General features: G+C 37.3%; 1 protein-coding gene across 1 annotated transcript; it reads right to left on the reverse strand.

The window, feature by feature from the left end:
• Positions 1–2,919: 2,919 nt before the first annotated feature.
• LOC113587640 (odorant receptor 131-2-like) lies at positions 2,920–3,822 on the reverse strand (the record flags this gene model as incomplete). Its single annotated transcript, XM_027026399.2, has 1 exon — positions 2,920–3,822. A coding segment is annotated over exon 1 (903 nt), but the record flags the coding sequence as incomplete, so codon positions are not given.
• Between the last annotated feature and the right edge of the window lie 8,780 nt (positions 3,823–12,602).

A 12,602-nucleotide genomic window follows, 5' to 3' on the forward strand; every position in this document is an offset into this window, starting at 1 on the left:
CCTACTTACAGTTAGGTTTGTTTGCATTAAACCCAAGTTTGAACTAGTGATGGCTAACTAAAACCGCTAACTAGCTAAATTGTCTGTCGGATTTTACAGTAGCAGTGAATTAAGATAGCTAGGTTAGCTATATATTTGCCCTGTCGTTTGTATCAAGTTGTACTGGTATGGTAGCTGAAAATGACTCGATTTTACAGAGTCCCACCTATAATAATTTTCACTAGCGTCCACGATCAAAGAGACCGTTTATTTTGAAATTATATGTGCAGGAGTTTACTTTCCTCTGTTTTAATTAGCAGTTTATTCACTGTGTGAGGCAAGGCCGCAGCTATGAACAGAACATTGTGGGGGACCAAATCTACCTGGGGACAGGGAGTTCACTAACTCATGGGATGAAATTATTATTATTAGGGACTAAAAAGTATAACCATAATCATATAAACAGAAATCTTTTTATTGTTATATGAAGACATGTCCAGATATTATGACCAAGGTTTAGGAAATGTATGTTTTTATTTACTTATAGGTACACTTGGGAGGGCATCAGGGACATCTGCTCTGCTCTCCTCTCATTTTCACCTCTCAGCTTATCTTCTCTCCATTCCTCTCTCCTCCTCTCCTCTGATCCTATATTCTAATCTCCTTTTTCAGTTATATCTTGTCTTTCCTGTCCCCTGCTCTCCAGTCATCACTTCTCTCCTTTCTGTTAGTTCTTTTCTGCTCTCCATGTATTTCTTCCTCTCTGCAGGTACTATCGTTCTCTTTTCTTCCCCAGTCATCTATTCTCCTCTAATTTTTTTATGTGTGTGTGTTTAATTTATTTTATGTATTTAATTGTAAATTTGTAAATTGTTTTTTATTTCAAATTATGGGTTTTCCTTATCACTCATATTTAATTTTAATCTATTATTATTATTACCTTCTCCTTGCCATAATTACTTGGTTTTAAGCATCAGTATGTGCTCCTTTTCTCACTCACCTCCATATCACCTGCTCTCTGTGACCTGTCAGTATCTTCATACTCTCTACTTCTCTCTCTTTACCCTGAATGAACCAGAGTGGACAGGAAAGAAATATCATCCCTAAACCTTTGACAAGAAAGAATCTTGATCCATATATGAAGGCTAACAGTAGTCTGTACATGAGGATGAGACTAGTGTAATGGCATTATGGAATCTTCACTATCAATATTTGCTCCTTTTCTCACTCACCTCCAAGTCACCTGGTCTCCCTCACCTGTCAGCATCCTCATACGCTCCCTCTCTTTCTCTCTCTGAATGAACCAGAGTGAACATAAAACACATACTAACTGTAAACAAATGCTATTTCTTGCCATGATGTTCAGGAATGTATTATTGACAGTTTCGTATTGTTAGTCAGTGTGTGATGACTGGTCATTATTACATCAGAAAACGCTGAATTCTTGTACAACTCTCCTCTGTACTTATATCATCTGACTAGTATTCATTTTCTCACAGCTTACTTTTCTTTTTTTCTGAGGTTTCTCCAAAACTGCTGAATGTCATTGCCACCCTTTGTCACATTACGGCCCCTCTCCCCAAACGTCTCCCTTTGTGTACATGTGCGCGTGTGTGTTCGTCTGCATGACCACGCCCTCCTTGTGTTTCACACCTGCTCCTTATTGTGTGTCATTAGTGTGTATGTATATAAGTCCTGTGTCTACGTACAGGTTTTGTCGTTCTTTGAACCAGATTAGCTTGCTAACCATGTCATTGTTTATGTGTGTAATAAAAAGTTTCGTTGTGTTAGACACGGCCTGTCCCCGCATCTTGCTTTGCCTCTGAATGTTTCACCCTTCCTCTTTATCATGAATTGCTGTGAATGAAAGCTGACAAAAGCTGACCAATACAAATCTGCTTTCACTTTAATTAAACAAACAATAATGCCATTTATCACAAGCAAGCACAGCTACACAAGATACTTATCGAATATGAGGGGACATTGTCACTGAATATTGGGGGAACACTGAAGCACAATTTATCCATGTATATACTGTATAATGTATTATTGCATTATACATGTATATACTGTATAATGTATTATTGCGTTATCTATGTATATACTGTATAATGTATTATTGCATTATCCATGTATATACTGTATAATGTATTATTGCATTATCTATGTATATACTGTATAATGTATTATTGCGTTATCTATGTATATACTGTATAGTGTATTTTTGCGTTATCCATGTATATACTGTATAATGTATTATTGCGTTATCCATGTATATACTGTATAAGGTATTATTGCGTTATCCATGTATATACTGTATAATGTATTATTGCGTTATCCATGTATATATTGTATAATGTATTATTACGTTATCCATGTATATACTGTATAATGTATTATTGCGTTATCCATGTATATACTGTATAATGTATTATTGCGTTATCTATGTATATACTGTATAATGTATTATTGTGTTATCCATGTATATACTGTATAATGTATTATTGCGTTATCCATGTATATATTTTATAATGTATTATTGCGTTATCTATGTATATACTGTATAATGTATTATTGTGTTTTTCTAAATATACCATCATATATACATAGAAGTCCCTTTGCCAAAAGCAGTCTGGCTTTTGCCTGAAAGACCAAACAGTTCAATTAACCCATTAATTTCATTTGTCTCCAATGAAATATTGCATTTTTATTAGAAAAGGTTATACAAATGCCACAGAAGGTCAAAAAAAAGGTGAAAGAGAAGTAGTGCACGGAAAGTAGTTCATGTTTTTTTGGGGGGAAGTGGAATGTGGAGGTGTGAATGGACTTGTTCCAAACCTGTGGTGGAGTTCCTCTAGTGGAGAACAATGTTTTAACATTTATTCATTTGCAAACTATTACTTGAAATTACATTTGTGTATGTCTATGTGTGATTTTCTTTCTTAATCCACAAAATACATAATATTTCACGGCAGAGAAAAACTTTTTATCCCTTAATCCATAAACAAGAGGACACAGACACCGTGGAGCTAAAATAAATGCAACATAATCAAAATATCTCACAAACACATACAGTTCAACATTGATGCTCAGCACAGCTGGTTCCACAAATGGAGTCCAGAACTGAAACAGACCAAGAAAGAGCTGCATGCCATGCAGAAGCACTGTGTTCCGACCCTTGGTGATGGATTTCTTATGGCCTGATGCTGCCATTTTCGCAGCTGTCACGATTTTAACGTAAGTGAACAGGATAGTACATGACATGATCAAGAAGTAAAACAGAGAGATAGCAGATCTAACATAGCTCTGCCACTTGAGAACAATGAGCATTTCCACCATGCAGACTTTATACATCATATAGAAGCTGTGAGAAACAGAAGCAAAGAAGATAGAAAGCACAACAAAGATTTGTATAGAGCTCAGACCATGGATGAAGAGTATGCAGTAGATAGTCCTGCGGCTGGTGGAGATCTCAGCATGGCGCAGGGGCAAACATATGGCTATATAGCGCTCTAAGCTCATGGCTACCATCGTGAGTGGGGTGCTGAAGGTTAAGAGTGACATCAATATGAGCAGGATGATACATATCCAAGCAAACATAGGCATACTGAAGTAGGTCAGGATTAGCAGAATATTTGAAATAAATAGATATATCCAGTCACAAATTAAGGTGTGGACAAAAAACACATAGCGCATGCTGGTGCGAAAATACTCTTTTTGGAAGAACGTCACTATAAGCAGGGTGTCGATGTAAAGAAAAATAGACAGCAGGAACTGAACTATGATGACTTGTACTTTCTGCCTTGCTGTGACATCCACGTATTGAGTTGTCGAGTTGTTCATGGTGTGTCCAACAGTTCATGTCAAGTGGCGTTGAATAAGAGAAGGAGCAAGTTCTTCTTCCCCTCTCAGTTAAATCAAAGGCATCATGCTTACCAAATTTTATTTAGCCTGTTTAAATACATGTAATGAGACAACACCCAGCATTAAAACTCATATAGTATTATCAAGCTCTTGCATAATTTCCATTAGGAATTTAAACTGTAAGTGGAGGTTCAACAAAGAGTAATTAGAGTAATTAGGAAACTGTTCCCTTGACCCCTAAATGCTTTTGTTTTCCTGCAACCACAGCAGACAAACTACAGCAAGAATATTAACAAGAAAATAAGATCACATTAGACCAATTTTAGCATCACTCCACTGGTTGCCTGTTTCTTTTAGAATTAACTATTAAATTTTATTACTAGTTGTAAATCTAATGGTTTAGCACATTCACATATCTCTGAGTGCCTGGAGGATTATGCTCCAAATCGTGGCTTCAGATCTAACTAGTGCTAGCCTTCTTTATATCATATGTATGAATCAAACAGAGCAGTTTGCTTTTATGCACCAAAGATGTGGAACACATGTCTGTGACTGATTTTTTTACAAAAAAATCTTAAAATATATTTCTATTATTTAACAACTATTTTTAAAATAATTCTTATTTATTACTTGTATATCATTTTATTTTTGGCCTGGGTAAATTTGAACTATTATTAATATCCCCCTTTTATTACATTATTTTATTTGTTGCATTTTTATTCATTTTATTTCTTGACTATCTTTCTTCTCTTCTTTCTCAGATGTTTTATCTTGTACTGTAAAGCATTTTGAGCCGCACTGTTAGTGTATGAAAAGTACGTTATAAATTACCTGCATTATTTGTAAACTTGACAAGCAGCTGTGCATCTGTTGCTACTCAAAGGAAAAAGGTTTTAATTGCATTGTGAATTTTCCATTCTAATGCAAAATGTGATGAGATATAGAAAAATCATATTTTAATAGTAATCAGAGTAGCAGTTCTTCCATCAAACCACAACTTTCTTGTTTCTTACCTTTTGAAAGAAAGTTACATTTGTTGAAAGTTACATTTGTTTATTTGCACTGACACACACCAGTATTTTTAAAGGAATTTTCTTTATAAATGTAAGGGTCCAGTCTGTGCCACCAGCAACAAGCAGGGGGCCGAGCTGGTGCGCTAGTACCCCTTTTCGAGCAAAATCACCCTGGTTCTTGAACTGGTTCTGTTCAGGCTTCTTAGAACCTTTGTGCTATTCAGAGAAGCAGCTGTGTTAGCAGCAGTTTTTATTGGCGCCAAGGATGTGTCCTCAACAGAGGGCATTGCACAACACACAACGGAATGAAACAGTAGTAACAAGACAGCAGAGTACATAGATTACCTGCGAGCATTTTGCTGTTGTTACAGCTGTTTGTTTTTTCCAAAAAGCAAACTATTATTGACACTGGTGTTTTCTCTTTCCTCTACAACTTGACACTCCCCTGGATTTCACAGTTCACGCTGAAAATACTACCATTCTTTGGATCCAGCTGTGAACAAACTTTTTGGGTGCTGGATCCTATTTATTTTTTGTGGAAATGCACTGAACAGTTTCAAAATTAGGTGCGTGAATGTAAGTCACTGGAATGGAACCCGTTGCACATTTGCTGAAAAGGGTTATACGAGAGCAAGAACTCCAGTCTTTGGGCTAATCCATGCTGACCATTAGTCAGTGCTGACTACGCATACCTACTGGGCTCTGAATTTAAACCCCATGAGAAGTAGCCCAGTGTCATACCTTTGTAGAGGTGTGATCAGTACAATACTTTAAAGAATAAAAGGTAAGATAAAAGAACTAACCTTGAAGTGAAAAAAGAGCCAAAAGAAAGTAAAAAAAGGCTTCAAAGAAAGTGTTTAGTTGTTTATAATTTTTTGGGAAAGCTTTGTTTGAGCATAGTATTTTGGACTGTTCTCTTTCGATAAGCTTGAAAAGTCAAATTTTCATGCATCAATGGTGTCCTTGGTCTTTATAGTTTCCAAAGGCACTCTCCACATGGAAATGGCCAAAATCAAAGCTATTGCTAAGTGGCCCTGTCCCACCTCTCTCCAGCAGGTCCAGCCCTTTCTGGGATTTGCCATCTTCTTCCAGCACTTTGCGCAGAACTTCAGTTGTGTGGTGGCATCCTTCACCGCCTTCACTCATAAAACACCAGGACAGTTTTACTGGATGCCCAAAATCCAGAAGGCCTTTGAAGGTATTAAGGAGTGACCAAATTTGACCCCAGTTTTCCAGTTACCAGATCTGAAGGATCTGTTTATTGTTGAAGTAGTCACCTGAGATGACCGTGTGGGAGAAATATTCTCCCAATACCAAGGGTCAAATAAAAGGCTACTATTACAGTATTGGAGACAGTAAACTAGTTCCATATATCCCTGGATTTCATGACAGGTCTGCCCTCAGACAAGAGCTTGTCATCCTGGTTGTTGTAGACCACTTCTCCAAGGCATGTAGGTTTTAGGCCTTGCTTAAACTTCAGTCTACCAAGGAGGCAGCTAACTTGTAGTAGATCACATGTTCAGAGTGCACAGAAGATGATTTTTTAAATGCACATGTATATTTCATGTCACATCAAACATTGTTTTGTCAGACATTGATTTGATTATATCTCCATGTTGAATAGAATACACAGAAGAAAAATACGATTTTTTTGTTGATGTTCATATACATGTAAAAAAAAAGGAGTATATGATTAATGATTAATCAATTGCTTTGAAGTAGTTAGGGATCATTCAAGAGCTTCTTGAAGAGGTGGGTCTTCCATCTACATTTGAATATATCCAAGGACTGCACTATATGTACAGGTACTGGAAGGTAGCAAAATTTGCACTTGCATCCAAATAGCAGGTGGTGGTTCAAGCTAAGCTGCACATGAGGCATGAAGGGTGTAAGGTACACTGTGATGAGAGACAAGTGCTTCCAGCTAGGAGAGCTGAGGTACATTTTTGGCTTTGTTGGCAGGGTTTTATATCTGTTGTGATTACAGGAATACAGTGGAGGAAAGAGGAGTGGAGTCATGGTGTATGAACTTTGAAAAATTTAACATGAGTCATGCAGCTGCATTCTGGAGTTGCAAGAGTCTAGTAGCATGTACAGAGCGGCCTGTCAAGAGTGAGTTCAATCTTGAGAAGACAAGGGACGGAACAAGCAACTGAGTAGCATCACTGGAAAGAAATGACTGAATCCTTCTAATGTTATATAAGAAAAACCTGCATTTCTGGGTGTAATTGGAAGCTAAATCAACTGACCTTACTGAGAGCATCTGACTGTCATTGAACTTTAAGTGGTCAAAAGTCAAAATATCAAAAATATGTAGTTATTAAAAACATGACGAAAAACCAAAATGGGCCAAGAACTAGGTGAACTTAACACAGGATCACAAACAGTAACTACCAAATCTTTAGCAATGACCCACAATTAAGATCTCAGTAAACAGGGTATATATACGTACATAAATTAAGTAAAACAAGACAGAGGTGGAACTCATAAGTGGCAGAGATAAAACCAAAAAAAAGACAAGTTGTATAACTACAAATTAAATGACAACACAAACAAAATCAGAACCAATCAGTCACCAGGTCACATTAGTAACATGGACAGAGAATGATAGCTGCTTGTCCAGGACCATGCCAGCATCATCAGTCCTTTGTTTGCCACTAATCATCCTAATTTTAAAGATTGTCTCTCATTCCTTTTTTTTCCAAAGTCATCCCATTCTTATTGTTGGTTTGAAAGCGTTTTTTGGTTTGCTGGTTTTATTGCTTATTTTGTTCTTATTGCGCTGTCCAGTGTTGAACAGAGGAGGATGGATGCCCCCTTTGAGTCTTCGTTCCTCTCAATGTTTCTTCCTCATACTTTTCTTTGCTATTATTACGTTTAGCTTGCTTACTGGGGGCTTGGTCCCAGACATCTGTAAAGAAGAAACATTTAGTATAAAACACTGGACAATTTAAAAAATCCATTTAGTGCCATCTGCATGTTTATTTTATACACAGGGGAATTTACAAGGTCGCCCCACCAGAACAATTTGATGGTAAGACAATAAACCATAAATAGATGAAGCACATGAGATCATTTAGAATGAGCAGAAGGCCTTCATCCACACTCACAGACAAGTAAGTAGTTACTCAGCATTTAAGCATCATCAATCGATTCCTCCTATCAAAACAAGAAATGTAATGTCCTGCTAGACCACTAAGTGACCAGAGGGAGGCACCAAGCCACTACTCATTGTCACCTATGCTTACCCTTACTTAAGAACAATTCACACTCCTCAGTGTCACCTATGCATTCCCCTACTTGAGAACAGCTCACACTGCTGTGTGTTGTCTTGGATTTTAGTGACCTGGCACAAGAATACCCAGTAAAAGCCCTCACATGGGCAACATAAATCTAGAGAACCAACCACTGTATGCTCCTCCATAGATCCAGTTTGTGGAGAAGAAGCTGAATAATCTATGGAGTTGGGTACACATAACCTTCAAGAGCATGACTCCAGCATGAGCCTGGTAGGTGTCTGTTCTGGTCATGGATGACTGGCTCACCAAGGCTAACAAGTTCATCGTTCTGTTTAAATTCTCATTGGCCAAGGTTACAGACAAGCAGCAACAACATGGTCTTGGATCATTGCCATTTTGTCTTAGACAAGTGCCATTTTGTTATCCGGTTCTGGAGAGCTTCTGGAGAGTTTTCTGCCAGCTGCATGGTGCCTCATTCAGCTTGCCCTCCCATTTCCAAAAAAAGTCAACCAAGACCTCAAGTGAGCCCTCTGGTACCTGGTACCCACCAACCCCTCCTCCTGGGTCAAACATCTGCTCTGGGTGGAGTATACCCACAACACATTGTGACACTCATCACTGCTCATGTCTCCTTTTGAATGCCAGTTTTAAGTATCCTTCCCAGAAGGCCATGACAGCAAGACGCTGATTGCAATTGGTGACTGGGGACCATATATTTCTGGTGCAAGGCTAGCCAGTAATAGTAGTAAACATTCTAGAGCATTACTCTTGGGTTTTGCTTTCTCTCAAGTATGCCAGAACAAATCCCTCAGGCTTGTCTTTATGGCCACCTGGGCAGTTGTCTTTGAGTTGGCTAGTGATGTCATAAATGGATACATTTGAGTATACATTTATGTGGCATTGAGTCATAGCCTTTCTTACAGTCAATCCATGCAATGCTTAAGTTGGTCTGTGTCTGTTTTTTCCAGTCCCCTTCTGGACAATGCTAATTTTCTTAAATGGTCATATATGCTCAGTTGGTTTTGTGTTGCTGTTGGTTATTGGTCTGTAGTTGGATGGTGTTTGTTCATTGTTGGGGAAGCTAACAGACAGACCTGCTTCCAGGGTCAATGCAAGCATAATCTCCTCTCAGTAAAACAAGCTCAGTGTTTGTCTCCTGAGACAGTGACACAGTACGCTACTTTTGTAACCAGGTACCATCTTTGATCTTTACATCTTCTCAACTGTCAACTGGCTGAGTTTTCTTTATCTGCTCATCCATAGTTCTCTCATGAACATCATGTAGCCTCATTAATTTGGCTTGCTCTTATAAGAGCATCCCATCAGCTCCACATTACCTAAATGTAAACTGGGGGAATCTGGACTAATAATGTAATTTGGCATGTTCAAGACTACTCTGTGTGTCACCTATGCACTTTAATTAAAGGAGTCGACTTTTCTTTATTTTGGAGTTAAACCAAAGTCATCATGCTTACCAAGTTTTATTTAGCCTGTTTAAACACCTGTAATGAGACAACATCCAGCATTAAATAGTATTTCAAAGTCTTATGTGATACCCTCAGAAATGTAAAAGTCTAAGCCTCCTTTTATCCTGTTGTAGTTGTTTTAGCTGCATACTCTAGGCCCACACTTTTAGACTTAAATTTGACACTTATTTTACTGTGCACTGTTACACACTTTCATGGAGTCATGTGGCTAATTATGCAGAACCAATAATTTCATTAATTATTAAAACATTTTCTTAACTAATTGCATAATTATATAATGGTTTGTACTTATTTTTTAGGGAAGCAACTGGTGTGAAAAATGTCACTGAGGACATTACCTTTGCCAATATAAACCATAGTTCATAATCATCTGCCATCACTTTAAACAGCAGCCAAAACAGGACAACAACAATTTCATTTATTAACCTTTTGCTTAGTCTTGAAATGATTAAACCTCTGAGAGACCTATAACAATCCTGTTAACACTGTGCCAGTCAAATTATTAAAAAATTAAGACACATTTAAGTATATGTTGCATGTCACATGCAGACTTAATCTTGTTTAATGGATGACACTGGATATACTTTCTTAACTCTCCAGTGTTTTATACTAATGTCAGTTACCATACAGTAACAGTAGCTGTAAGGTCTGACATTACAGACAACACATCCTGTGAACTTGGCCACAGCAGAGACTAATCTACATCATCTACACACAGAGTTTGCCTTCTTTTGAAACCTTAAACATCTGAGGGACTCTAATTTTTTGGGGTTTAGCTCTGCATAGATATGTAGAAACATTTGAGCTTATGCCAGTAAGGTAAACTACCGTGTTTTGCAGTGTTGGTAATCAGTGGACCCTTGGACAAAACTGGCGTGATCAGTAAGACACTATGGCCCAGCTATCCCCAGATGCTAGTCATTTTATAATAATGAATATTAATAATAGAATATTGCTTTATGTATTTGTAAAAGGAAAATTCACCTAGAAATCTCTTCTTTGTAAACAGGTAGTTTGCATGTTGTTTATGTTGTGTTCAGATCAAGGCAGAGGTGATACCAGAGCTGAGAGTACCTGCTAAATGCTAACAGAAGTGTTAATTATTAACTGAAACCTTTGGGATTCTGCTTTATTGCATGATACTCTTTGCTCTGAGTGCCAAAACAAGGTTAGGCTAGGCTAGGCTATGCTAGCTGCTTTCGGGAGTTGAAGGAGAAAGAAAACAATTACTTTCATTTGCTTCCAGTCTTGCGTCACCAGTGAACACAAAGCCACCCTTTTACTGTAGTGCACCGAACATGATACTTATCATATTGATAAACGAAGGCCAATGGTACTTTTTTAAGTAAACACATTAAACATCTAATTATACTCTCATTTCATGCTCAAAAACATTCCTATATACAAATATACTAGAATTCCTAAAGAGTTCATAGGGATTGTTTCCTGTTTTCAGTGGCTTGCTGGCCCATAGTTTTACACAAGATGGCATTTCTATAATCTTAGGATATAGTTTCTTATTTTCTGTTTACAGTGGCCAAAAAATAGGCCTATATTTTGACTACCCAAGAAATATTATTTTTCACATGACTGAAATAAAATTTGTAATATGGCATTTTAAAAGGAGTCTTGTTATTTCTTAATAAATCCTTAAAATATGTTCCTTAAAATATTTTTAATTTTTGCTTATTTTAGTGATTTTTCATGATTAATACCTTTTGGAATTATTTCTTTCTTCTGCTGATTTGTAAAAGCACGTTGAGCTACATTTCCTTTATGAAAAATATATATAAATAAGCTTTTTTAAAATTTAATTATTATTCTGTTTCTTCATTCCCCACAATTTTGACACTGGAGGATTTTTTTCCAAAAGGAAATGCAGACCTATTTTTAAAAATACATGTCAATTTTGAATGCATATATCTTACACAGACACTCCTGCAAGTAAAATGATGGAGTACAGACACCGGAAGGTGATGAGGCTTGAGTCTGTCTCTGAATTTGACTCTACACCTCTAGCACATTTTCTGTTTATCTTTATGCCATACAAAGCAGTGTGAGGTGTTCAGGACATACTGACACACACTTGGTTAGAACATGTTATCTCTCTCTCTCACTCACTCACTCACTCTCTCTCTCTCTCTCTCTCTCTCTCTCTCTCTCTCTCTCTCTCACACACACACACACACACACACACACACGCACACACACATAAACATTGTACCCTGACCAAGGCTAATGATTCTGAATTGTGAGCTATTACTATGAGCACAAACACAATCGTTTATCTATTAATCTGAGCTCCGACTATAAAGTTCTGACTATATGAAAAGCTGTAATAACAATACTGGCATGCATACCTGGCTTCATTGATAAATCATATAGATTGTGATTATAAAAGCAGATTACACACACACACACACACACACACACACACACACACACACACACACACAGTCAGGTGTTAGGCCATTCTTTTAACCCTAATATAAAATAAAATAAATATTTTTCATCAATATAGTAAAATTTTAAAAATTGACGGATTCATATAGGCTAATTTACATATTCTTGGTTATCACAGGATGCATTTCTATTCAAGAATGGTACTAAAGTGAAACAAAAACTGCTTATTAATTTGCCTGCAGGGACTCACTGCTGTGTACATACCTATGTGCCCCTTCTGGCAATATTTTGAAAGGTTTCTGTAATGTATGTCTGTCAGAAAAAAGGTCTGACCAATTAAATTTATGATTTCACTAAGGGGACAGGCCTACAGCAGCCTGGCCCTTCTCAGAAGTGGCCGACGGCATTACTGGTAAAATGTACATTCCGTCTTATCCAGTGAATTTCGAATGGTGATTACAAGTGAAACAGACATTTTTTGCAAACCTAATTGGAAACACTTCATGGAAACCTCACAATGGTTCAGCAAGGATAGCCAATTTCATCTATAACTCTTAACTAGAAAGTATCTGTAAGATATATTGTGAGAGGTACGCCTCGCTAACTAGCCTGCAGCA

Source organism: Electrophorus electricus, chromosome 15 (assembly GCF_013358815.1).
Source record: "Electrophorus electricus isolate fEleEle1 chromosome 15, fEleEle1.pri, whole genome shotgun sequence".
Lineage (NCBI taxonomy): Eukaryota > Metazoa > Chordata > Actinopteri > Gymnotiformes > Gymnotidae > Electrophorus > Electrophorus electricus.